We start from the raw sequence: 27695 nt of genomic DNA on the forward strand, positions 1-27695 counted from the left end.
GGAGATGGTCCCCAGGCTAAGACGAGAGATGGCCACTGACCTCTCCTCCTAGAGGTAAGAGCTGGGGCCCAGGGAGCCTCACACGGAGCCCCTGCGGATCCCCAGAAGGCTTGGGGGTCCCTCTCCATCCTTGCTGTGGAAATCTCCCGTCAAGTGCCCAGCGACATGCCACGCACTTTCCTGTCCTCGCCTCCTCAGTTGTAAGAACTCTTTCTAATCGCAGCATCCACTCCTGGCTTTTTTAATGTAAATACTTCGGAAGTTTATCCGAGTGAAAGACGTGACAAGGCTGCTGCTTCTCACTCCCACCCCTCACCAAACCAAAGCCCATCCTGGTTTTGGTCAAACGAGGTATTAAAATTGACACAGATAAAGCAAGCCCACTTTCTTCTCACCATCAATTGGCAGCACCTGGGGGAACGATGATGTTTGTGGCACAAATTTTTCGTGGAGGAGAGCTTGCTGCCAGGAGAGCATTTCATTTCCGAGCATCTCAGGTTTTGGCTTCAGGCTGTGGGGAGGCTGTGATCCCCTCACTACCCTGCCCAGGTCGCCAGGTGTTCCAGGGAGGGCAACTGCTCTCTGGGGCCCCAGGGCAACTCAAAGGAGGATTTGGACTCAGAACTTCCTGTCTGCTTGGACCCCATCCTGTTGAAGATTTTTGTATCTGGGGGACGTACAGATGGGCCTGCTGATGGCCAGGTCCTCAGTGTGTTTAATAAGCAAATGGAACGTGGTGTGCCTAGAGGGTCCCCAAAAGTCAGTGGGGTCACTTTGGTCTCCCAAGTCCATGCCGGGGAGAGGGCTCAGTGACAGGGCTCCACTGTGCGCCGTCCATAGCCAGGGACCTCCTGCCGCTCCAGGAATCCGCCTGGTTCCTGGGGGATGATTTGGCACCTGCAGCCGTGAAAAATAATTTTCAGTCTCTGGAGGAAGAAAGAGTCCGCACTGGTCAGGCACAGTGAACAAAAGGGGTCAAAGTGCCAGGTCTGAACCCAGAATTCCAATCCCAGCTGCACCACACACTATCTGGGGACGCTGGAACTTACCCCACTCCTCTGCCTCGGTGTCCTTGTCTGTAAAATGGGGGTAAGGACGCCTGCCCTCTGTACCTCATGTCATTAAGTCTGTTCATTCGTGTCTGGCGAACTTTCACTACCATTCCTGATTAAGAGTTGCTATTACCAGACGCTGGTCATGAGAAAGTGGTCGCATTTTCACCCACATCAGCTCAGTGACATGAGTACTATTAGCCCATCTTTCACGTGTGGGAACTGAAGCACAGAGAAGATGGGTGACTTTCTCAAGGCTGCTCATTCACTCATTCATTATTTTTAATTCAGGGAGATTTTAATATGAAATATTTCAAGTATAGAAAAGTACAGAGAATCCTTTAACATGCACTTATGTCCTTAACGTATGTTAGCATTTGCTGTACTTGCTGAGTCTGTTAACAGATGAAGTGTTGACTAGGACCCCGCTCTGTCATCCTCTCCTATTCCACCTTTTTCTCCCTGCTTCCCCGAACCAACCGCTCGTCTGAAGCTGGTGGCCCCCTCAGACAGACCTGCAGTGTCACTGTGGACACTTAGGGACGGCTTTCTCTTTTCCAAAATGCTGCAGTCGACTTCACACCATACAGTCTTGCTTTCTGCAACTCAGTATACTTTTGAGTGTTTCCATGCAGTCATGTGCAGACCCAGCTCACCCACATGAGCTGTAGCAGTCTTCCAGTGGACGAACACGTCATGATAACACCCCACAGCGTGTCTATGCCTTCCTCTGACCAGCCATCAGAACCTTTCCAAGTTCGCTGTTTACACAAGATACTACAGGGAACATCCCCTCCACCCACCCCGTGCTCCCTCATGCAGGCGTCTCAGGACCCTTTCATGGGGTACAGCTAGCTTGGGTGAGCTTCCCTGGATGCTGCCCAGCTGCCCTCCAGTCATCCCACTCCAAGCCCTGAGCAGCTGTCTGTCCAGGACCAGCACTTTTCAAGTGTTCAGTGGGTGTGAAATGGCACCTCCTTGTGGTTAATTCACTAACTGCTCACCAACGGCCAGAGATGGCCAGGCGTGGTGGTGGTGCACGGTTACCAAGTGCCACCGCAGGGACCAGGAGCCCAGGAGGGAACTCGACACAGCGTCCCTGGTCTCGCATCCTGGAGCTCTTACCAAGCTCTGATTCACAGAGTCGGCCATTTGCGTGTGCACACCCCCTCCCCGTGAGCAGTGCTCTCCTTCAGCCGAAGGTCTGGGCGTTCCTGTTTTCGCCTCTCTCGATCCCAGCTGTCCCATATGACAGCGGGCAGCCGTGTATGGCTCCTGAGGACTTGAAACGGACCTGGACCAAGTGGAGATGTGCTTCGAGTGTAAGATACACACCACCTTTGCGAGCATTAGCCCAGAAAGAAAGAGCCTAACTGTCTTATTAATAATTTTTATATTGACTGCATGTCAAAGTGATATTTTTGGATAAATCAGGTTACATGAAATATGCTACTGAAATGAAATTCACCTGTTTCTTTTTACTTTTTTAAAAAAAACAAGGCCACTAGGCAATCATAAATGGCACCCCCTAGACTGTACCAGGCTGGAACCTTGTGGCAGGTACCTGGGGAAGGTTTGATTGGTGGATGAGTAAGCGACCCGACACTGCGAGTACAGAACCATGGGACGTCTGGGACCCTGTGGCCCAGTCCTGATGTTCTCAAGACGGTGCAGAGCAGCTGGTCTCCTGCTCCAGAGCACTGACACCCTTCCTTCCTGCCTTCTTCTCCCGCCCTAGGGGAGTGAGTGAGAACCCATGGGAGCTGGCTGCCTGCGGAGACACTGCCTGAGCAGGCCCTCCTGGAAAGCCCCACACTGAGCAGGGAACCTGCCCTGCAGAGTAGCTCAGGCCACTTCAGGGTCAGCCCCCTCCCAGCCGCTGCCCCAACCCTGCTGGCACTGTCCCCGAATGTTCCTCCAAAGCCCCCGGGAGGCCAGGACCACGCTGATGGTTCCAGGCCAGCGCTCTGGCTGCCCAAGGCCTCCTGGAAGAACACAGAGCTGCTCTTGGCCCCCGGGCATGGCTCCCGGGCCCTGCTCACCATGGCGCCTGCTTTGATGCCTTGAGAAAGGTTAACTTTGAAGTTGCCTGTCTGGGCGGCCAAGCCGCCCAGGGCTTGATAAAAGAGCCCAAAGGCTCTGGCCCGCAGCGTTCTGTGGAGTTACCCCAGCAGATGGGGAGCCTGGGCTGAACGGCCGGGGAATCCCACCCCCCTTTCCAAAGATATGCGGAAAACTGACCCATTTGGAATCTTTGGAAAGAAGTAGAGTTGACTTAAGCTAAGGTTTTGGGTAACCTAGTCTGACCCTGCAGGCACAATGCTTGGATGTGTTTTAGTGGTTGTAGGTGGGAAATATTTTAACAACAGTGTTGATTCTTTTCTCTTTGACGAATGGTGACCATTAGGCCTGAGGCTGGACAGTGACCGGCAGTGCCCTCAGGCTCTGTCGGGCAGGGAGGACTGACCCTCCACCGCCCGCCCGTCCCCAGCAGCCATATCTCCTGGACCTTCCTTCCCCTTCCTAGTCCCAGGCTCCTCACCAGCTCCTGCTCTGGCTCCATCAGGGCATTAGCCTCCCACATCCTTTCCCTGACTCACTTTCCCTAGCCCATCTACATTCCCTTTGGAGTGCTTCTCCTAAGCTGAGCCAGGAAAGCCCAGCTCATTCAAGTAAATAGAAGGGCAGAGCTTTGGACCAGGCCTTGCCTCTGACCTCTGGATGCACTTCGGCACAGGGCTGTGGGGTGTGCACAGTTGAGGTCCCCAGTGTGTGCACACGTGCTTAGTCGCTCCGTCATGTTTGACTCTGAGACCCCGTGGACTGTAGCCTGCCAGGCTCCTCTGTCCATAAGGTTCTCCAGGCAAGAATACTGCAGTGGGTTGCCACTGCCTCCTCTTGGAGATCTTCCTGACCCAGGGATCGAACCTGCGTCTCCTGCACTGCAGGCGGATTCTTTATCACTTCACTACCTGGGAAGCCCGGGGTCCCCAGACATGGCCTCAAATAAATGGTGCTGTTGTTCTTATGAGAACAAATAGGTTTACGAACAGGAATATCTCCCAAAAGCCACAAATTCCCTACCGGTCACAAAGTACCAATCTTTTTTATCTTCAAGATGGTTCCTAGGTCTGCCGTTTCCCTGAACCTGGCAAGATCAGAATTCATTCAACAAAGCAACTCATCCATGAGATTCCTTGACTCCTTCTGCCCTTACCACATCCCCCTGGTCTCAGATGGGTGCCTACTCCTCCCCTCTTCTTAAAAACCACCCCATACCAATGACCCCATACCCATGACCTCAATCCCAGGCCAGGTTGGGACTCCGCATCTGCCACGGGATGTCCCATCTCAGAGCCTGGAGGACTGATGAGAAATCCCATCCATACCCACCATAAAACACCTCTGGTTCTGGAACATTTTTCAAATAATTCTTTCAGTTTGGCATTTGAAGTTGTTTGGCTATAAGTAACATATTAAATTTAACAAGCACCATCAAGTCCGCTTAGGAATGCTCCCGAAGCTAAACTTCAGTCTGCCTTCAAAGCACTGGAACTTTTGTGAAGACCAGATTTAGCACTAAAGAACGTTTCCGTGTCTCAAACTTTCCTTAGCCTCTGTTTTGCAGATTTCCCTATACTTTAAAACCCATGAATTTTTCCCTTTAACTTTTGAACTGGGTAATCCATTCTCCTGATTCAGGTTTCAAAGGGGCTGAAGGGAAGGGAATAAAAAGCCCCCGGGCCTCTGCCCCCAGCCCACTCCCTCCCTCCAAGGCAGCCAAGCGCTGAATTCTGCGGGATCCTCCAGAGTCCATCCAGCACATGCGTGCACGCGTGCTCAGTATACGAAGTCGTGTCTGACTCTTTGCGACCCAAGTAGCCCTCCAGGCTCCTGTGTCCACACGAGCAAACGCAAGGCCGTATTCCCCTTCGCGAAGAGGACTAAATGTTTGTACACACTTCTGCCACTTGCTGTCTTTCACTTGGGGATCTCGCCCCATCAGGACATGAAGGGCTTCGTCATTCTTGCCGCTGCAGTCTTGTTTGTTTTCATTGATGGGTTTTTTTTCTTCTCACTCTGGGACAATTTGGGGGATCATGGGAGCCCACCGGCCCTGGTGCCCCCTGCCCCATCCCCCTGATTGCACTCTCCCCCACCCCCCAGCCACCCTCTCCCACCCCGCAGGAAGCTGGAGCCAGCCATACAGCCTCTCTGATCCGCCCACTGCCCTGCCAAGATGCCTCCATGACCAGCTGCTGCCAAATTCTGAGCCCTCCACAGCTGCTGGTCTGGCAGCCTCTGAACCCACCTTGGCTCCCAGGCCCTCACCCCCTGGGCTCCTCTGGCTGGCCTCCCGAGGGACTCCAAGGCAGGGCTGCCCTGCTGTCAGTCCCACCCTGCCACACTGCCTCAGGGACAACTTGATAACTTTGTCCCTGAACCCTGCCATCTGCCCCTGCATCCCTGAACTTTGCCCCCGACCCCCATCATGCTTGTCTATACAAACATTCCCCGCTCCCTGCCCCTGTGCTGCTGTGTGCTCCCCTTGTGAGATGCTCCATACGTGAGGAGCTGAAGGAAGGAAGGACTGCCTTCTTCCATTCCTTCTCCGTCATGAGTGTGGGCTGGAAACCTCAGGCTTGAGCCCTCACTGCCAGCCGCCTGCCTGCAAGGGCCAGGTGCTCTCCAAGGTGCCTCCCTCCTCCTCCACCTCCCTCTCCAGTTGCTCCTGATTTTTGTCTTCCCTCCTCTTCCCACACCCTCCTGCCCTTCATTTTTAGGGTGCACCCTTTGCTCCTGTGTTTGGGTGCTCCAGCCTCCCCCGAAGAGGGTCCCAGGCTCCCCCTTCTCTCTGCTGCAGACCCAGCCCCAGGCTGGTGGTGCGGCTCATCCACATCCACTCTTTCCAAAAGCCCCAGAGCCCAAGAAGCCTCTGCCCCTGCAGCCGGCTGCCATCCATCCAAGCATCTGGTCACTCCAGGGTCCGGCTCCTGGGGACACCTGCCTCTTCCTCCCTCGATCTTATGGCCACACCTCCCGGGAGGTATAGGAGGTGTTAACGGCAACTGGGGTTGTGGTCGTATTATAGCTTTCACGAGGTGTAACTCACATGCCATAAAACTCACCTGCTTTGCAGGCACAACTCCAGCAGTTTTAGTGAATTTACAGATCCCTGTGACTATTGCAGTCCCTCTTCAGCCCCAGCCCTTGCAACCCAGTTTACTTTCTGTCTCTGTCTGGACACTTCATATACATGGAATCATCCTCTGTGTGGGCTTTTGTGTCTGGCTTGTTGTGGATTGTTGCCACCTTTTGGTGTTTGTGACTAGTGCTGCTGCTGTGCACAGATGTGCGCAAGTCTCCGTGTGGACATACACTTCCATTTCTCTTAGCTTGTTGCTCAGTCGCTCAGTCGTGTCCAACCCTTTGTGACCCCATGGACTGCAGCACGCCAGGCCTCCCTGTCCTTTACCACCTCCTGGAGTTTGCTCAAACTGTCCGTTGAGTCCTCCTGTTGAGTTCTCCTGCTCAAACTGTCCGTTGAGTCCTCCTGTCCGTTGAGTCAGTGATGCCATCCAAGCATCTCATCCTCTGTCATCCCCTTCTCCTCCTGCCCTCAATCTTTCCCAGCATCAGGGTCTTTTCCAATGAGTCAGCTCTTCGCATCAGGTGGCCAAAGGATTGGAGCTTCAGCTTCAGCATCAGTCCTTCCAGGGAATATTCAGGGTTGATTTCCTTCAGGATTGACTGGTTTGATCTCCATGCAGTCCAAGGACTCTCACAAGTCTTCTCCAGCACCAGTTTGAAAGCATCAATCCTTTGGCACTCAGCCTTCTTTATGATCCAACTCTCATATCCATACATGACTTCTGGAAAAACCATAGCTTTGACTAGACAGACCTTTGTAGGCTAAGTAACGTCCCTGCTTTTTAATCCTCTGTCTAGGTTTGTCATTGCTTTTCTTCCAAAGAGCAAGTGTCTTTTAATTTCATGGTGGCAATTCTCTTGGGTAGATACCTCATAGGGGAAGTGATGGGCTGGTGAATGAATGTTCGGCTTTCTAAGAATCTGCCAAGCTGGATTCCAAAGTGGCGGCATCACTTTACACTCCCGGCAATAATTTAAGAGTTTCTCCACATCCTCACCAACATTTGTTATTTTCTTTTTACCTTATTTTGTTTGATTAGAGCCATCTGAGTACATGAGAAGTGGTATCTCATTGTGATTTTGACTTGCATTTCCCTTAAGACTAATGAGATTGAGCTTCTCGTCAGGTGTGTCTTGGCCATTTTTATATCTCCTTTGGTGAAATACCTATTCCAGTCTTTTTAAAACTTTTTAAAATTTCAATGTCAGTTGTTAATTAGGTTATTTGCCTTCTTGTTGATCTCTGAGAGTCCTTTGTGTATTCAGTCCCATGCAAATATATTCTCCTCACATTTCATTTCCTTAAAGGTGTCTTTTGAAGTTTTTGATTTTGATGAAGTGGCCATCGACTTTTGTGACTCTGCCTCTATCGGTGGACACTGCTTTGGTGCCTGGCACAGGGTGGAAACCAGGCTTTGTCCTCACTAGCCCGAGACCTGGGCGGGTGACAGCACCTCTCTGGGCATCAGTCACTTCGTCTGCACAAAGGGGGCACTGATGGTACCCACCTCAGAAGGCTGCTCAAAGCTGTGCTTGAAACCGTGCCTGGTGCCCAGTTACCTCGAAACCAACCTCACTTACGGACTGTGGGTCTTTTGGGGAATTTACATCCATCCTCACTTTGCATCCTTGTTGCAGCCCTTGGAGCAGGTGCTACTCACCCCATCTGAGGGTGAAAAACTGAGACTCAGGAAAGCCGAGTGACTTGTTTAAGGTCCCACAGCCTGTGAGGGGCTCACAGGAGCATCGCCCTACTCGAGGGGTCCAGGATTGCTGCCTCACCACCTAATGGCTGCTCCCAGAGGCAGACTGAGGCTCCCTGCCCCAACCCAGCAAGTCCAGGCCAACACTGTCCCCAGGGTCACCAAACCAGCACAGACCAGGCACCGGCCAGCAGGATGAGGGACTCATCACACTTCCCCAAAGCCAAGCCCTCTGCCCTGGGGAGAGTTGAAGCTGCTGAGACACAGTGTGGCCAGTGGGACACTGGGGGACCCCAGGCATCGGGGAGCCCCGAGGAAGACCAGGCTTGGCCTGGGGTGTGGACGGGGGTATCTCAGCCTCTTCCAGGTTGGGGTTGACGACCTCTGGAGCTGCAAAGCAAGCCTGTGGATCTGTGGTGATCTTCCCAGGCAGATGGGTCTGCAGACCAGAGTCCCCTGCACAGCCCACATCCTCCTGTCCTGGGAGCTGTCTCCCCAGGGCCTGTGTTTCTTTTGAGACTTAGGGAATTCTGAAACACACATCGAGAGAGAATAACACAACCAGTGCCCACGTACCCATCACCCAGATCCAGCAGTGCTCACTGCAGGGCCACTCTCACCTGTTCTCCCATCCACCGAGTGCATTCCAGGTATCCTATCATGTCATTCACAAACCCCACAGTACAAGTGTGGGCACACACATGTGCACAAAAGATTCCCCAGAAAGAAAGGAACCACCCGCCACCAGCTTCGAACTGGGGCTCCTGGTGGGTCCTGGTGAGGAAGGCCCCTTGGCAGCCGGACATCCTCAGTTCAGGCCATTTCACCTCTCTGAGCCTCAGTCTCCTCATCTGTACAACGGGACTGCAGTACTGACTACCTGGCAAGATGGCCTTGGAGATTAACCAAGACTGCAGACCGACTGTGGGCGTACAGAGAGATAGCAGAATAGAAACAGCATGGTGGGGAGGGCCAACCCCAACGCCAGGAGGCGGGGAAGAGAATGGGGTGGAGGAGTTACATCCAGACCTTCTACTGTCTGTAACAGCAAATTCTTAGCGGGGGGTGGGGGGAGTTGGGCGATGGGGCAGGGAGGAAGGAGGGTGGTTAAAAACCTCAAGCAAATGTAGCAAGTTATAGATGTACATTTTTCTCATGTTCTTTGCTTTTTTGGACACTTGGAGTAGTTTATAAATCTAATTCAGGAAATTAAAGTTGCAATCAGATCATGTCTCTGCTTGACACTTACTAGGAGTCTGGCTCAGTTACCTACTGCCATGTAACAAACATCTCCAGACTTAAAACAGCAGTGGCTTAAGAGAGCCACCTTTGTATATTTTCTCCCAACTCTGTGGGCTGCCAGGGCTCTGCCAGGTGGTTCCTGGGCAGCTCATGATACCAGCTGGGGCTGCTGTCACCAGGTGGGGACTTGACTGGGCTAGATGTCTGGCCTGGCCCACATGGCAGGTATTGGGGGCTGGGCATTGGCTGGAGCTCAGCTGGAGCTCTGCCAGGTGGTCTATACCCAGGCAGTCTTCACCCAGGCAGTTTACACCCGGGCTGTCCCTGTGGCTTGGGTGTCTCAGCATGGTGGTGGGGTTCAGACAGGGAGCCCTCCTGAGAGCAAGTCTTCCCAGATGAAGGAAGAAGCCACCCAGGCTGAGTCCCAGGACAGGTACCGCATCGCTTCTCTCATCCGCCTCTGGCTGTGCAATCTCAGGGCCACAGAGTTAAGGAGGGGGAATCAATGTCGCTTTTCAGTGTGTGTGTGGTGGGGAGGAAGATCTTGCAGCTGTCTTTAACTTCCCGTTGTGATCAACAAACGACTGTTGAATACAAAACTGAATTCCGCAGGCGTGCCTCAAGCAGGGAATTAGTTCCTGGTGAAGACTGGGGGGTTGTGAATTGAACAGTCTTTCCCCTCCCCAAGCAGCATTGCTCCCCGGCCTCCTTGACAGCTTGTGGAGACCCTCGGGGCCCCAAACCCTCCAACACAGCGTGTGACTGGTGGTGCTCTAGCGGTGAAGGGAGGTCACACCATGGTGACAAGGAAGGCCTGGCTTCTCAGATCTGCTCAGGGGCTGCTGGCAGGCCAGTCTGCAGGGTGCCCTCTCTCCCACCTGCTGCCCCAGCTGGAGGCTCCCAAGCACCCTGTTCACAGGTGTCCTGGGCTGAAGACCCCTGCTGAGCCCTGGGCTGCCCTGATGTCCTTCCAGGCTCAGGAGGTGTCCGGGGCAACCACTGTCATCTCACCTTGCCTCCCCCTCTGGTCCCCTCCCTGGCATGGCCCCCGTGCCGCCTCCACCACCATTGTCACCCACGCCACCCTTTGCTGACAGCTAGAAGGGGCACAGGCGGTTGAGGCTGTGCAGACAGAACCACCCCCACCCTGCTCTGGCAACCTCTCCGAGTCACTCCCTCCCCAGCAGCTCCACAGGCTTGGCATTTGGGCAGATGGCTCCCTTTAGGAATGCGTATGGTCCCCCGTCCCCAGAAACTGTCTGAGGACTTGCGGTTCTTCATCGGTTCTCCTAAGCCCTGATGTGTTCCATGAATGTGTCTGGAGCCCCTGCCCTGAGCTGGGCCCTGCCCCAGGCCGAGGAAGTGAGGCCAGCAGGGCAGACTGGTCCCTGCCCTCGGGAGCTTCCCTGCTAGGGATACCCAGTCATTGCACCCACCAACCCACAGCAGCCCACAGTGTGCCTGGCAGAGGGAAACCGGCTCAGAGCCATGAGAGGCTGGAAGAGCTAACTGGACAAGGGAGGTGGAAGGACAGCTTATGAGGAGGAGCCATTCTACAGATCTGGTCCCTTTTCCTTGGGCAGAAAACCAGACCAGCTTCCTTGGCACTTTACCTGGCTGCCAAGAAAATGATGTCCAAGTGGGTGCTCTCTCTTTTAAAAACACAAAAGCTCACTTTATCTTGGAAAATTTCAAACACATACAAAAGTAGAATAGTATAATAAGCCTTCACGTAAGCATCACTTAGCTTCAACAATTATCAACATTTTCCATTGTTTTCTTCTCCGCCAGCCCCTCCTGTCCTCACTCTGCCACCTTTTTATTTTCCTTGTCTTTGTTTTTTTTGGTCGCACCACAAGGCTTGTGGTATCTTAGTGCCCTGACCAAGGATCGAATCCACAGTGCAAGTGCAGAGTCCTAATCACTGGACAGCCAGGGAATTCCCATTTATTTACCTTGTCTTTGAAAAACCTCATCTTCATACTAATTCACTCACAAATACTTTTTCACATGGTTCACTAACAGATAAGGGCTTTAAAAAACACAATGATACCACTATCACATCTCTTAATATTGGTAGCAATTTCTTAATATTATCTAACACCCAGACTGTGTTCAATTTTCTATTATCTTGCAAATATCTTTTTCTATTTGATTTGTTCACGTCAGGACCCATCCAGGCCTTTGCACAGATTTGCAGTAGGTTCATCTCTATCTCAAGTGTCTGTCCTTCCAAGTGGGCTTGGATGCTCAAGTGGAGATTCTCTTCGGCAGGGCCCCCAACCTCTGGGATCTAATGCCTGATGATCTGCGGTGGAGCTGATGTAATAATAATAATGGAAAGAAAGTTGCACAATAAATATCGTGCCCTTGAATCATCCTGAAACCATCCCCACCCTCGTCCATGGAAAAACTGCCTTCCACAAAACCGGTTCCTGATGCCAAAAAGGTTAGGGACAGCTGCTCTATGGTATCAGCCGATCACTGTCACCTGGGAGTTTAAAAAACCCCCCTACCTGGGCCCTACCCGGACCAGTTAGCTCAGGGTCCCTGGGGTGAACCAGGACCTGAGTGTTTGCTTCATTCATTTGTATCTATTTATGTATCAGTTAAGCTCCACCTATCCCACGCCCCACCCGCTTGGGGATCCTGGCCTGCTGCCAGGGTTAGGAATCCCTGGAATACTCTCAGGGGTTCTCACTAGAAGTTGTGTCCCCAGGGTGTCCCCTGGCAATGTCTGGAGATGCTTTTGGTTGTCACCACTTCAGGACATCCTGAAGCCCCCATGGCACAGAGTTAACCAGCCCCGAACATCAAAGTGCTGGTATTGAGAAACTCTGATACTGGAGCACCAACCTCGCTGGTCTCAAGGGGCAGAGGCCTCCTAGGGGAGGAAGCAAATTAAACTGGATTCTTTCCATTCCTCATCTCAGCCCCTCACAGTTGACGAAATGCATCCCCCTGGGCCTCCTCTCATTAGCCCTGCATCCCCTCCCCCAGTGCTGCGTGGGGCTAAACTCTCCTGGGAGACTGGCTGCTCCCATCTCTGCTTGGGGCAGGAATGCGCCTCTCACCTGCTGGGTGACCTCTGTCCTTCCCTCTGCCTCAGGCCCCACTCCTGGGAAAGGCAGGGCTGTCCCGAACCAGTGGTGACCTCCGGCCACCTGCACAGTTACCCCGTTCACTGCAGTACCCAGTGCCCAACACAGAGCAGGCGCTCAAAAATTGTTTGTAGAAATGAATGGATCCCCATTTCTCCTTGTGGAAACTGGGGCGCAGAGAAAGCAGATCTCACAACCAGCTTTTTACCTCCTCAAGGCTTTTCAGCCTTTCCTCACTTCTGTGTGAAGAATGTGGGTGCCTACCTCCCCTAGGGGTTCCCCGCTCCTTTGTTGCCACCTTCTCAGAAGATGATGGGGAGCAGGGCTGTCCCACAGCTCCCCAGGGAGGAACAAGGGCACAGGACACTCGCAGCCCACCTTCCCTCCTGAGGCTGGGGTGGGGGCCATCCTCCCTGCCACTTTCCTCTGTTTGTGAGGAGGCATGATACATTTCCTATCATTTTGGACTGGATATGGTCCGGGCACCCAAAATTTTGCAATATTTTTAGTAATGACTCAAAAGAGAACACAGCTGGAGCGCCAACTCAGTTTCCTGTGTCCACTGAAGGGATGTCATTGTCCTGCTGGGAGACTCAGTTTCCCTTCCTCTTTTTCCAGAAGGACACAGACCACAGGGCGTGGAGACCTTTCGATAGTTAGATGGAGCTGGCCCGACAGGCTTGTGACAATGACGTGAAAAACACTTGCTGGGGGTGGCTTTGTTCCTCCTGGCACGGTAGGTGCCTGTGGAGGCCTCCTCTCTGTGGGAGGCCTCCGGAGAAACCCATCTGGATACAAGGCCTGTGCACCCACAGGCTGGGAACTGGGCAATTCCTATCAGCTGGGCGTCCTCAAAAAACCTGCCACCCCCAGCCGGCCACACCGCTAGCTCAGCCCCACAAGTGGGGTGCAAAAGCATGTGTGGAGAGCCAGAGAGCCAAAGGCTAACAGCAGGGCAGCTGTCCCTGTGATGATGCGGGTCCTCCGAAACCCCGCAGGCCAGCCACTAGATGGGGGGAGTGGGGGAGGGGCGCGCTGCTAGCGCGTCCCCAGGGCCCGGGGCAGGCGGGGAGATGGTGGAGCCTCCCTGCTCCCCGCTCCCCTTCTCCGCGGCTCGGCGGTGGGGCTCACTCAAGCACGGCCATGCGGTGTGGGGGAACCCCAAGGTCCCACTTCCACCCCCCCGGGCAGGGGGATGCACAGCCGCAGGGGGCCTGGCATCCAGCCTCGGGGAGGGGCGCACGGTGGAGAGTCCCGCGGCCCGAACTTTCCCCTGGACCCCCCTTCAGCCTCCCCCACCGGCCGGGAGAGAGGAAGCTAAGGAGAGCCGAGTGAGTCCGCGAGGCCGGAGGCGCGGGCGTTGGGCGCGCCCCCGGCTCACTCCCCAGGGAGGCGGAGGGCGGCCCCGCTCCGCCCCAGCGCCCGGCCGCTGCGATCCGGCGCCCGCGGGCGGGGCGGGGCTGCAGTCGGCACCGCCCCCGGGGTCCGGGGAGGGGACGGGGGAGGCGTGCGCGCGGCGGCGGCGGCGGGTGCCGGGAGCGCCGGCCGGGGCGGAGTGGGGCCCCAGCGCACTGCCGGGCTCAGGCCATGACCCCCGCTGCTCTCTCTTGTAGACTCGTCGCCGCGGCCCCTCGAGCCCGGACGTCGCCGCTACGGGCGCCCGGGCGGGCCCCACAGTGAGCCCATCAGGAAGCGGTAAGTGCCCCGCGCCGCGCGCCCCGGTGTGCCCGGTGCTGCCCACCCCACCCCTCCCCGCCCCTCCCTTCTGGAAGACACAGCTCTTTCCCGAAGCCGCAGCCCCGCCGAGCAGCGTCCACGCCCCGCCAGCTCCCGCCGCGGGAGGGCAGTCCCTGGGGAAGACGGACCCCCCACCCCGAGGTGGGGTGCGGTAGGGGATCCTCGCGGGCTCGGGCGTCCCCCCCTACTTCTTGCAGACTTTTCTGCGGAGACGCAGGTTTGGGGAAAGTTGGGCCCCCTCTGGTCATGTTGCAACTTACACCGGGCGCGTGGGGAGGTGTGTCCCCGCCCGTGGAAGCCGCCGGTCCCCCAGTCTCCACCTGCCACCCCACGCGGTCACGAGTTCCTGGGGAATGGGCCAGACCGCCATTCCTGAAAGCTGGAGAGGAGCCCGGCCGGGGGGTGGGGGCAGGAGGCCTGGAGAGGAACCATTTCCCCTCTATCGAGTATTTCAGAATGTATTATTTATGAACCGCCTCACTTAGGGGCCCCCTTCGCTCCCAGGGCATCAAAGCAGGTTTGCAACCGCAAAGGGCGACCAGTGTGAACGCGCTCGCCACTTGCCCGGCCCGCTGAGCTCAGCGGAACTGGGGGGGGGGCAGTCACTCCTTACTCAGGTGGACCCACAGCCCGGCTCGGCGCCCCCCCTGGTGGGCGGGGTCAGGGCAGAGGGGACCTCTCGCAGACCTCCCGGGCTGTTAGGCCGCGGTGGAATCCGAAAAGTCTGTGCTGGTTGAGCCTCCTTAGCTTCGCTGAGAATGAGAAGGAAGAGGCAGGGAAGGCAGGCTGGTGAGGGCCCTTCTGTGATTGGTGCAGCTTTTGTGGAACAAACACCCCATCTTACAGATAAGGAAACTGAGGACCCCAGAGGTGCATCTGGATTGGCAGGCTGGAGGGGCTGGTTCCTGAAGAGCCCCCAGGGGTTCAGGGGGGCAGCCCCTGTTCCAGGCTGGGTCAACTCCAGAAAGCAGCCCCTTACCTGTGCAGGCCACACCCACCATGAGTTCCCTGTCCCCACCCTGGATGGGAGAGAGTCGGTGTATTTATGGAAAGACTTAATCCTTCTGCAGGCCCCAAGGAGGCGGAAAAGCTCCACCAGCCTAATCTCCTCTCCCTGGAAGCCTTTCCCTTGGCCGGTGGGTTGACCTGGGTGGGCCCTGAGCCCCAGGTTGAGATCACCTCTGGAACTTCCCCTCAATGGCCACAGAAAGAGAGCAGTGCTACTTCATGTTGATTGAGCCCTGCATGCTGGTACCCATCACCTGCATTTTCCATTTTCCTTCTCTGACCTAATACTGTTGTTATCCCCATTTTACAGATGAGGACACAGAGGCTTGTAAAGATCAAGTGACTGATCCAAGGTCACGCACAGGGGCGGGCGGGTAAGTGGCGAGGCCTAGCCTTGAACCCCTAGCCCTCACAGTGTAGGATCAAACTGTGTAGGCAGACCTTCCCCTGTGAAAATAATGTGTTATATATTTACAATAATGTGTACACCCAGGAGCCCGCTCATAGCTGATGCGGCCACAGCCTCCACTCTGAGCCTGTGGGGGGTTGTATGTGTCCCACAGACAGTGCCACACTGTAGTTACTTTTTATCTGGGTGCAGAGAAAGCAGTAGTTTTCTGTTTGTGCTGCAACCTGAAGGGGGTTAGCTGGCCAGCAGGAAAGCTAAGGGCTAATAGTCTGCTACTCCTAACTTCAAGGCTGTTGTAAAAAGGATGACATGTTTTCTAATTAGCCCCATGATTAGTTAACTGTTAGCCTAACTTCTAATAGAATACCCCTTATTTTTAAACATTTTTACTGATGTGTAACATATGGAAAGTTGCACAAATTGTATGTGTTGAGTTTTATCTCTGGCTCAGAGGGCCAAGTATCGTGCTTACATTTACATGGCCAATCAGTGGAAGACCACAGCTTGACCCTGGGTGGCCCAAGACCATGTCCCGTGACAGTAAGGCAGGTGCAGGCTTTAGTGGGCACCTTGCCTTCCCCCCAGGCCCATCGTCTTTTGCTTCCTGTGGGCGAGCAGCTGTGGGCCAGGCAAGTGCCCCCTGCGGGTCTGTGGCCTAAAGCCCAGGAGAGGCTCATCTTTGCATTCTGTGTACCAGAAAGGGAGGCATGTTAATGCTTGTATCATCTGTTCCCAGCGCAGTCCCTTTGGCTGCTATTGTAGGAATTCTAATCCTGTTGTGAAAGGAAAGTACCTTTTTGTTTTAAAAAAAAAAAAGGAAGGAAACTAAGATGTGCCGTAGGCCTGCTGGGAGCCCCGCTTGGCCAGTCTGTCAGCAGGTCTTCCCTGTGTTTGCAGTAAGGGGACTGGCCCACGAGCTGGTCCCAGGCTCCCCAGCTGGGAGGGGAACCTGATTCCATCTGGTCTGGTGGGTCCACCCACCTAGGCAAACTGTCACATTCTTCAGCTATGAGTCTCCACCCGTGTCCTCTCCTCCGTCCTCCAGTGAGGTCTTGGTTAAGGGAGTGAGGCTGTGTGCCCCTGTCAAGTCACGAGCTCCACAGGGCTCTTCCAGTGCCGTCTGGGAGGTGACTCCAGAGACCGTGATCAAGCTGTTAGCCCAACTTTGCCTGTCACTGACTCCATCTCTAGGCCTCCATGGGCCACAGGTCTCATCTGGAAAGCCCAGGTGGCCACCTCCATGTAGGGTTGCTAGGTTTAGCAAATAAAAATAAAGGCTGCCCCGTTCCATGTGAACTGCAGAAAACGGATGGAGAATGTTTAGTAGGAGTCTGTCCCGTACAGGAGTTGGGCATCCTGTATTTTACTTGGCAGTTTATTTCTCTGACGGCTCCCAGTTCCAGAGATCTGATTCATCCCAGGAGGAGTTTACTTCATCCCCTACAGACCAACCTCCATGATCCCCAAAAGCAGAAGCCGAAGGGAAGCTAATAGCAGATCCCTTGTGCCCTGAGTGGTTCTGATGAGTTCCACGGGCAGTGCTTCATCTTTACTACTTTACACTTTGTGCAGAGAACACATTAGTTTACTGTTCTCTTTGCATCAGGAACCTGCAAGGAGTGGGCTGGCGAGCACTACCCTGCTGCGGGCTGGTAATTTGGGGATCTTATCTGCAAGGCAGCCATAAAGACAGTAACAGACATCTTGGCCAAGGGTGTTCTCTGCCCTGGAGCTGCCCAGGCTTCAGAGGGGCCATGAGGGGCCATTTAGTGTGCAGAGTGGCTGACATCCATCTCTCTGGTCACTGCTCAGGGGCGGGGCAGACCCCTGCAGGAGGAGGTAAGTTTTTAATCTCTCACTGCCCATCCGTGTCACCAGAGAGGGTTCTGTCGTGGCCGTTTGGTGGTAGGGAGATTCTTATGCCCGAGTGCAAGAAAAGACCTGTTTTAACTCAAGCTGTTGTGCAAATAATTAACAGCCTGATATTTTGAAGGGAACATAAACAGAGGCCGATTTGATATGAAAGGGTGGTTTTTCACACTCCTGCAAATGTGTGAAAGAGAGTACATTTATACCTAAGCGTGCGGTTCTCTTGGGCCTGCTGGCTTGCCTACCTTCTTGCCAAGCTAGGGGGGCCCCTCTCATGGAATCTTTTCTTCCCACCCGTTAAACCTTTATTTTCTAATTGCACAAATGTGTGTCTTCCGGGTATAGACCTCAGCATGTAGAATGATAGACAGAGAAGCCATGGGGTGCAACTGACCTGGCTTTGAGCTCTGGCCTCCCAGAGCTGCTGCCGGACTGCCCAGAGCTCCAGTCCGTCATCTGTAAGTCATGGATGCGATGATGTTATCTTACTGGGTGTTGTCAGGTTTAGGAATTTACCAAAGTAATGAACTCAGCCTCTTGAAAGCGTTAGCTTGACATCTGTGTCAGTGGTGAGGATGAAGTATAGGGGGATGTAGCCCGCTCCCCACAGTTAGGAATCTGTATGGCTTCCATTTGGACAGATGAACATCCCGTCTACCAGGACCATCTCCCGCAAAGGCACCTGCCATCTCTGCCGGGGCAGCCCCGATCACAGAGGGAGTGGAGTGGACGGGGCGCTGTCCACGGTCCTACATAAACCACCCTGGGGAGCGCCTCCTCCTTCCGCTATAACTGGCTATGCCTCAGACTCAGGGACCGTGTGGCTGGGTCAGGGTGCCTGTTCTATGACTGAGGACCTGGAGCCAAGGGGGCCAGGGGTGGGGGTGGGGCGGTGAAGCATCAGCGTCTCAGGCTGAGAGAGGCAAAGGACTGGGTCAAGGGAAGGTCACACAGCCTGCACAGACTCTTGGTTCCTCTCAGCCCCTCCCAAGGCCACGTCATTCCTCCTGCCCTTCTGGGGCGTTACAGCAATGTGCATGGGAATGAGAACGGTCGGTTGGTGAAAATCCGTTTGGAAGTTTTAGAAACCAGAAACAGAATCATTCCACCTAGCCCTGACCTCACCATGCGACGTTTGCTTGACCCTCGCACAGCTCCCCGTCCCCTGGTGTCCACTGGATCCAGGCTGCCAGCTCCTCCTTCCTTAACTTCCTTCCTTTTTTTCCCTGAATGTTTGGAGATAGGTATTTCTCAAGTCACAGGACAGCTTTAGCGACAAAACCTATCTATTCAGGACAGTTTTCTGGGAGGAGCAGTGAACCAGAGCACCTTCCCCCAGCCAGAGCCGCGGTCCCTGGCCACCCCTCCAGCCACATCAGAGACGCGGTAGGGGGGTTGGACATAATGCTCCCACTGCATTCTGGCTGCTACCAGGGCAGGGGCCGGGGGGGTGTTCCGTGGACTCTGGGTAAATAAGTGCTCTCTGCTTTCCCTTGCTGAATGCTTCCCTTGAATAGTTTCAAGTTTCAGAAAAGTTACAAGAACAGGAGGAGCTAATGTATATCCTTCACAGGAAGTGAACATGTAGCCACAGTTGCTTCATTGGCTTGGATTTCTGGCCACACTCTGAGAGTGAAGCTGCAGAAATGATGGCCCAGGACCCTAAACACCCCAGTGTGTGTGTCCTCAGAGCAGGGACCAACTCTTAGAAAACGCAGCCCAGCGATCAATATCGACCACAGCCCCATACTGTCACCTGCTGGACAGGTGTCTTTCTTTTGACCGTTTTACTGCTTTTCAAACTAGAGACAGAAGCTGGTCGTGGACGCCCGTGTCCCAGCGTCAGTAGCAGACAAGGCAGCGGCCCGCACCCTCCACGCCTCTGCTGCTGTTTCTCTGTTGGACTTTACAGCAGCGTCCTGCCGTCTCTTTGTCGGTGCAGACTTCATTGTGAATCACTGTTGTGTAGCCCTAGGGGGGATGTGTGTAAGCTGTTGGGTGGGCAGTGGCCAGTGAGTACCCCAGACAGAACGGAAGAGCGTGGACTGTGAGATCAGAGTTCACTGCAAGGCTGTGATGTGGTGTGGCCGGCAGGGGCCCTGGGAGGTTGCTGTGGCCCTGACCTCAGGGCCGCAGACCCCTGGGCAAGAGGCCCACGGGAGAGACGGGAGGGGAGGTCTGGGGTTGAAAGCATAGGTTTGGAATCCCTGCCCCACCACCTGCTCCCCATACAACCTTTCTGCAGGTTAACTAACTTCCCAGTGCCTCAGTTTCCCCATCAGCAAAGTGGGGATTGGAACGGCCCCACTGTCACCAGGCTGTCATGAGGCTTAAACGACTGTGAATGGAGGCACTCCGGAGGGCCCTGGGCAGAGTGGGTGCTCGAGAGAGGCGCCCATCCCTACCCCACAGGCCTTCTCTGGGGCTTTCCATTCCTCCAGTGCTGTACCCCCGACCCAAGGAAGGGTACACTCCTGGCAGCTCATCCCACCCATTAGAATTGCCCTGACCCTGCCACCAGAGCTTTGGAAAAGCCCAGTCCAGACCGCAGCCCAGGCCAGTGGGGAGCCTCTGGGGGAGGGACCCCCTGCCAGGCTCTGATCCCAGCTCTGGGAGCTGCAGCTCCAGGCCTGCTCCGAGTAGGAAGCACTTCCTTTACACGCAGCCATCCTGACTCTGTTCCCATCTATGTCTGACCGTCCCTCTTGCCCTCTCTCTCCCAAGTCCATCCCCTACCCGCCCACAAGTCCAGCCTGGCTAAAACTTAAGCCTTTGCCCTGGCGCCTCCTCCAGACTGACCGCTCCTGGGGTCCTACCATCTCACCAGCCTGTACATCTCCCCAGCTTCCAGCAGCTTCTCCCCCGCACCCTGGCTGCCCCGCCTTCTCCAGTGCTCAGACTCCACGGTTTCTGGCCCAGAGCTGAGCATCTGGGTCCCATGGGGCCTTGTTACAACGCCAGTTCCGGCTCAGTGCACCCAGGTGGGGCTGAGAAGCTGCACTGTTAATGAGCTCCTGGGGGTGCTGAGGCTGCTGGCAGCAAGGCCTGGAGGGGGCTGGCCTGCACAGCCCGCCAGAATGCGGAAGCTGCTACATGTGCTCAGGATAACCCCTCCACTATGAAACCAGCCTCCAGAGACCCCGCAGTGCGGCTCAGCCTGGGCCCTTGTGTGGCCTGCTGCTCCCGTGGGCCACGCCCCCGCATGTCCTCTGGGCCTTTGCACATTCTGTTCCTGCAGCCTGGGGGTTTCCCGCTTGGCTGGCTCCTGTCTTTGGGGACATGGTCCCCAGGCCTCCCAGACAAACCGGAACCTTCCTCTGGCCTCCTGGCCTCGGGCGGCACCACTGCACCCTTACTCAGGTGCAGGTTCCCGTTTGGCCTTGTATCCACCTGTGTCTGGTCTCCCAAGACCAGATGCCAGGATGGGAAATGTGTAAGAAGTATATTGAGGAAAGTAGGGAAGGGGGCTGGGAGGCCTGGACCCAAGGAATGAGGGAGGAGGAGACAGCAGGACGGGTAGGGGGCACCCACGGACAGTTGGCCAAGCCAGAGTCAGCCGTCAGGGCGCCTGTCTCAGATCCCAGCCTCCCATCCAGGCCTGCACTGCAAGGGCGGCGGAGACCTGTGGGGCGCTGCTCATGGCCATCCCCTGGCCCCTGGTGTCTCCCTGCGAGTGCAGGAATCCCCATCCTCAGCCTCTCAGAGCCCTGAGCACCCCCCTGCAGAGCTTCACAGACCCCTGTGGGGGGGCCCTGGCGGGGGTCAGGGCAGTCCTGGGTTGGAACCCTAACTCCACTCCTAGTAAGCTGTGTAGCCTTAGGTAGCCACCACCACCTCTCTGAGGCTTCATTTTCTCATCCATAAAGTGGGGACAGTGATAGCACCTCCTGAGGTTGTAACAGAGTCAAATGTCAGGAGACCGTGAACTGCTGCCTGTTTCTCCAGCAGCTCCTCAGAACACCCACCTTGCAGGGGGATGGTAGGAGATTTTAACCCCCACGGATTGCGGACTGGGCTCCTTTCAGCCGTTAAGACACGAAAGAATTTGCATTTTAGGAGAGGAGGCCTCGTTTTAACAGAAGGCACAACACACCCATCACGGGGCTCAGGCCACTCTGCAGCCCCACCTGGGGCCCTCTCGTCCCCGAAACAGCCACACGGTGGCCCCTGGAAGGCAGGGCAGCTGCTGCATGTTCCGCCCCATCACCTGGCCAGACCTCTCCTGCACCTTCACCAGCTCGGCCGCCGCACTGGGCCTCCCTCCAGCGTGTTCAGCTTTGAGACGACTGAGGGTTTTTTCCACCAGCGCACAGCAGCTTCAGCCCAGGTGTCACCAGCAGGCGCCGTGACCTCGGCCGCGGTCTCTCCACCACCGCTTCCTGTTGTGCAGCCATCGGGCCGGGTGGGGGCCTGGCCACGCGTGGCCGATGCAAACAGGCCTCTCCTCTTTCCCCAGGTTGCAGAGGCGCCGTCATGGGGCTGAAGCTGACCTGCCTGAAAGGTAAGGGGTGGCTCTCTCCCTCCAGCTCTTAAGGGGGGCGCCTGGGGGCAGGTGGAGTGAGGCCCGAGACAGGGCAGACCCTGAGACCCCGGCGGTGCTGCCCTGGACCGGGACGGGGGCACCTCCACTAAAGGCAGCACCAGTACACAGCAGGCGCCGTGTAAGTGTGTGCTGACTCTGAGTGCTCCTCCAGGCCTTTCTTTCCCTGGAGCTGAGTGGTGGGGGGACGCTGTAGTGCCCCCAACGCCTCGGTTGCCCCCCTCAGAGGGATGAGCTCCAGGCTGTGAGGGTCAGGGCTAAGGAGCCCTGCAGGCTGCTGCCAGGCATGCAAGGGGCGGGGTTGGGGGTGTGCTCTCCACCCTGAGGGCCTGTGACCACGACACAGATGGTGATCTAGGTGGCTCCACCTCCTGGGGGCTGGGCAAGGAGGGCTGGGAGAGGGGCAGTGCCAGCAGGGGAACGTTCCAGGATGCAGAATCAGTGAGGGGCATTGTAGGTGTTGGTCGAGGCAGCCCAGACCTCTTTCTTCTGCTCTGGACCTTTCCGTTCAGCATCTGGATGTCCCAGGGGCCCCTCAGACCAACGGGGCCCACAGGAAGCTCGTTACTGGGGGACAGATGCTCCCCCCATCTCCCCAGCCTAATATCTAGGAGTCACCCTGACGGCTTCTCGCCCATGTACAACATGCCCGCCAGCCCTGACTCCCCTCCTGCTGGCTCCCGCTCCATCCCTCTGTGACGGATGGATGGACATCCTGAGGAAGTCCTCGGGAGCTACTGGAGGGTCCCCCCAGGGGTGAGGGTCCAGCCTTTAGGTCCTGGGCTGGGATGTGGCCCTCAGTGGGGACAGGGAATGTCCATCTTGATGAACAGCTCTTCCAAGACCGTGGGCCAGTGGGGAGCAGCGGTCCCCATGGAGGAGTCAGGGGAGGTACTTGCTGAGCGGGCATCCAGGAGAGTAGGGTCCTGTGGTTGGGTCCAGAGACCGAAGCCTTGGGGCTCAAGAACGCTCTTCCCTTAGACTGTGCTGGGCACAGAACAGGCGTTCAGGACAAGCTTTCTGTTCTGCTTGTTAGTTGTGGTAAAATAGACATAACATAAAGCTTCCCCTGTTAACCATTTCTAAGCATACAACCCCGTGGCATTAAGTGCACTCATGTTGCTGTACAAGCGTCACCGCAGTCACCTCCAGGGCTCCTCCGTCTTCTCCAGCTGAAACTCTCTCCACATTAAACACGAACCCTCCCTTCCTCTCTCCAGAGCCCTGACCCCCACCACCTACTTTCTGTCTCTGAAAGTGCCCACTGGGGTGCCTCCCGGAAGCGAAATCATATGGCCTCTGCCCTTTTGTGTCTGGCTTCCTTCAAACTCAGCACGATGGTGAATCTTCGTCCGTGTTGTGGCAGGTGTGTTGGGACTGCCTTCCTTTTCGAGGCTGAATACTATTCTGTGGCGTGTGGACCACATTTGGTTTGTTCACCCCTCGATGGACGCTGGGCTGCCTGCACGTTTGACTGTTGCGCCATCTTTGACAAACCAAGATGCTGGAGGGGCCTCCGGGAACCAGCTGCCTCCCTGCCTGAGGCTGGGGGTCGGCCAGGGGAGGAGGTCCAGCAGCCGCAGCTGCTGAGAAGCCCTGGGAGGCGCCCCCCACGCCACCCCCACCAGCAGGACTGAAGCTTGGGTGGCAGCCTGAGTGCTCCTGGGCCGGGAGCTTTTAGAAGGGCCCCGGAGGAGCTAAGTGCTGGGAGGAGTGTGGGAGCCAGGGGTGCTCATGCATTTTTCATTGCTGGCTCTCCGGGGCCCACCCATCACCCTCTCCCACCCCCATCTGCATCTAGCTTTGGTTTCTGGAGGTGACGAGGCCCACACAGGCTCGGGTGTCTCGGGACATGGGATGGGGGTGGGGCAGGGCGTAGAAGCCCTCTCCCTGGGCTTAACGAAGACCACCCCGGTCCTCCGCCAGCCCAGGGGCCCTGGCCCCTCCCCTGTCGGAGCGTCATTCTTACAGCAGACTGCCGAGGGCTGGGTCCCGCACCCCTGACATCGTGGTCGTCCACATCCGTCCCTTGCTGCCCACAGGTGCGGGTCCACCTGATTTTCAGTCCTGGCATATGTAGTCTGGGCACTGTCTCGTGTTTCAGTTCAGTTCCATCCAGTCGCTCAGTCATGTCTGACTGTTTGGGACCCCATGGACTGCAGCACGCCAGGCCTCCCTGTCCATCACCAACTCCCAGAGCTTGCTCAAACTCACGTCCATTGAGTCGGTGATGCCATCCAACCATCTCATCCTCTGTCGTCCCCTTCTCCTCCTGCCTTCAGTCCTTCCCAGCATCTCGTGTTTATTTTTTATTTCACATCGAGTGCGAGGGGTGTGTTTCTCCAGGCCGTGTCACTTTCATAGTGCTTGAATGCCTCTGTCTAGTTCTGCTGAGAATGGGTCTTTGGGTCGTTTCTGGCATGCTGCTTTTGTGGATAATGTCATTTTGAACATCTCTGCCCTAAGTACTGGTTTATTTGGCTGCCCCGGGTCTTTGCTGTGGCACGTGTGATCTTTCAGCTGTGGTTTGCGTGATGTAGTTACCTGAACAGGATTTGAACGCAGGCCCCCTGCACTGGGAGTGCAGACCACCAGGGAAGTTCCCTCTTTGTGAATTTTTTTTAAATTATAATTTCTTTGGGATAAATTCCAGAAATCGAGATGATCTAGTCAAATAATAAGGGTAAATGGTGGCATCTTCCTGCAGGCTTGGCCCTGGACAAGGCCCTGGTCTGTGCATTCTGAGTGGAATCATAGCTCATCCATCCCTCCTCCCACTGTGAAGTGGGCACTGCTGGGATCCCCAGTTTCCAGATGAGAAAACTGAGAAACATAGAAGTCATGTACTTACCTGGGGCCACACAGCATGGACCCAGGTGGGATTTGAACCCAGGCAGGCTGTCCTAGAGGCCTGGCTTTAGCCACCACTGGCATGGCCTCTTCAGAGGAAAGCCTTTTAATTCAACGCTTGAAGTGATCACGGTCACCCAAAACTTTATTCACATGGTCTCTTACATCTTCACATGAATCCTAAACTTAGTTCGTCTTAACATTAACTCAGATGGTGTCTTAAGTTAACTCAAATGGTGTCTTAAGTCTCCACTGTAACAGGTTATCACATACGTGGGTTGGGGGGCGGTGGTTCAAACCACAGAAGTCTCTTTATGTTTTCTCCCAGTTCTGGAGGCCTGAAGTCTGAAACCAGAGTGGGCCATGTTCCCTCTGGGGGCTCCAGAGTTGGGGTCTTTCCTGCGTCTTCCAACTCCTGGGGGCTCCAGGCGTCCTTGGCTTGTGGCCACCTCCCTGCAGCCTCTTCCTCTGTCTCCACCCAGCCTCCTCCCCTGTGTGTCCCTGGGCCCTTTCTCTTAGAGAGATATCCCTCTGCTTTTGTCTTACAAAACACCAGTCTTTGGACTTAAAGTGAAAAGTGAAAGTGAAGTTTCTCAGTCGTGTTCAACTCTTTGCAACTCCATGGATTGTAGCCCATGGAATTTTCCAGGCAAGAGTACTGGAGTGGGTTGCCATTTCCTTCTCCAGGGGATCTTCCTGACCGAGGGATCAAACCCAGGTCTCCTGCATTGAAGGCAGAGGCTTTACCTCTGAGCCATCAGGGAAGCCCTTTCTTAAATACAGGATGATTGCATCACAAGGTCCTTCACTAATTATGTCTTCAAAGAACTTATTTCCAAATAAGGTCAGAGTTTGCAGTTCTGGGTGGGCGTGGATTGCGGGGGGACTCTCCTCAAACCCACAACATGTCACTTCATGTCTGAGCCTCCCATGGAGGGGACAAGAAGGCAGTTCTCTGTTTTAGTTTTAGAACGTGCTCATTGTCTGTCTGGCGATAAAGACGCAGTTCAAGGTGGGCGATCACAAGAGTGTGACGTCTGAGGGCTGTGCCAAAGTCCTTGTGTTTCTGGTTCCAGAGGAGCGTGGGGACACTTTGAACGGACTCCGTGTGCTCAAGGCCCAGCCGTAGCAGCCGTGACCTGTGGGAATGGTCCACTGTCCTGAGAGCACATCCCTCACTCCTCCTCGTGTAAAGGCTGGTGTGCCCAGGGCGTCCCCCAGTCACTCACCTCGTCCTCACTGTGTCTGGACGGCGTGGCTGACTTTACAAGTGGGGAGACTGAGGCATGGGGCCAGGCTCAAGGCCCCAGGGCGGGCCGTTGGGGCTTGGCCCGGCAGACAGCACATGAGGGTGGCGAGGGGTTTCCCTGACTCGTGAGCAGTTCCGTCCCGGTCAGCCCTGGGACACCACCAGCAATCAGCATGGTGGGGCCCTGTGGTTTTCAGCAGGGATCCCCGACCTGCAGTCGCAGCATCACCTGGGAACCAGACAGAGGTGAGAATTCTCAGACCCACTCAGACCTGCTGCATCAGGAGCGCCGGCATTTCTCGCACTCTTTCTGAGGGATTCCAGGAGGTGCTCAAGGTGGAGAACCACTGGCGAGGTGACTCTGGAGTCAGAGATTGGGTTCAAATCCCAGTCCTGCCCCCAACCACTTCACATGCCCAAGCCTCAGTTTACCCATCTGTGAAATGGATGATGAGCGGCAGCATCTGCTGGGCCAGGTGTCAAGAGTGATCTGAGATGAGCGCTAGAGATGGTGCCCCCGGGGTTCCTGGCCCTTCACGCCTTCCCGCTCTGGAGGAGCTCCAGCTCCAGCTGTGTGGGGACCTTGCCAGGGAGTGGGGGTGGGGGGTGGGTAGGTTGGGGGGAGTTAACCTGCAGGTGTGGCCTTTCCCATTGGGTTCTCCTCGGGGGCCTGGTGTGGTCTCTGGGCCTGCCCAGAGTTTGTTGGCTCCAGCCCCAGCCAACTTTATCATCAACATGGAGACGGGATTCGGAAGATGGGGCTGGTCCCAGGGGACTGTCCTTCTGGGGCCAGGCAGGAAAGGGCCAGGAGATGGAGACTTTGTCCAGGTTTGTTGTTTGGTTCATTTGTTATAATCGGCTTTATTTTTTAGAGCAGTTTTAGATTTATATTAACAGGAAAATTGTGAAGAGAATGCATGGTTGTCATATACCCCACGGCCAGCGTTTCGTGTAGTCAGCATCTTGCATGAGTGTGGTATGTTCTTTATGGCCAGCACATTGATACTGATCCGTTATTTAACTGAAGCGCATACTTTATTCGGATTTCCCAGTTTTTACCTGGGTCTGCCCGTGGATCTGATCCGGGACCCACCTTACATTTGGTCATCGTGTGTCCTTAGGCCCCTCTGGGCTGAGCCAGTTTCTCAGAAGCTCCTTCTGTTTGTGCCCTTGACCGTCCTGAGGAGTATGGTCAGGTGCTGTGTAGGTCGGGTCTGGCTGACGGTGGTGGTGTTCATAGTCTCTTTTATGGAGTATGTGCTGATGGTGAGGGTGGAGATGAGACACAGGTGCAGCCCTCAGGCCTCTGGGACCCCTGACTGCCCAGGCATCCTTCCTGGGTCCCTGTGGGGCTCAGAACCTCTGCTTCCAGTAACCCAGGTTTGGGCGGCTGGGAGCTGGAAGTTACAATAATGTCCATTTTTCTGATTGTCATTTAGAGGCCCAAGACTAGCCTCAGGTCACAGCAAAGAAAAAGAAAAGAGTCTCCCTACACAGCCCCCTTCCAGTGTGAACATGTGGTTCCAGCTGTCCGGCAGCAGGGTCCGGAGTTGGTGGAGAGAGTGTTCATCTCACAGTGCAGGGAACAGCATTCTGGGCAGAGAGAACAGCAGATGCAAAGCCCCAGAGACAGGAACAGACTTGGTGAGCTGTCAAGTGTGGTTGGAACTGGAGACGGGGGCAGGGGCCAGGTGGAGAAGCTGAGACCCTGGAGCAGGCAGGGCCGTGAGAGCGAAGGTGTTCTTCAAGAATTTCTCTGTAGAGTCATAGGAGGCGCTGGACTC

At 55.5% G+C, this 27695-nt stretch overlaps 1 protein-coding gene across 4 annotated transcripts in view; it reads left to right on the forward strand.

Annotated features, from left to right (window-relative positions):
- Positions 1-13736: 13736 nt before the first annotated feature.
- CLMB (calcimembrin) overlaps positions 13737-27695 on the forward strand; it is a 30819-nt gene continuing 16860 nt past the window's right edge. The window contains exons 1-3 of one of the 4 annotated variants that reach the window (XM_088830642.1): positions 13737-13944; positions 15305-15368; positions 21729-21773. In XM_088830642.1, coding sequence (XP_088686768.1) covers positions 21746-21773 — 28 coding nt within the window. In that variant the 5' untranslated portion in view covers positions 13737-13944; positions 15305-15368; positions 21729-21745. Of the gene's footprint in view, positions 13945-15304; positions 15369-21196; positions 21600-21728; positions 21774-27695 lie in introns of those variants that run through there. The other 3 variants (XM_088830641.1, XM_088830639.1, XM_088830643.1) reach the window with 3 other exon arrangements.

This window comes from Moschus berezovskii, chromosome 22, assembly GCF_049115385.1.
Source record: "Moschus berezovskii isolate FMDL1 chromosome 22, NW_MosBer_1.0, whole genome shotgun sequence".
In the NCBI taxonomy this organism is placed as follows: Eukaryota; Metazoa; Chordata; class Mammalia; order Artiodactyla; family Moschidae; genus Moschus; species Moschus berezovskii.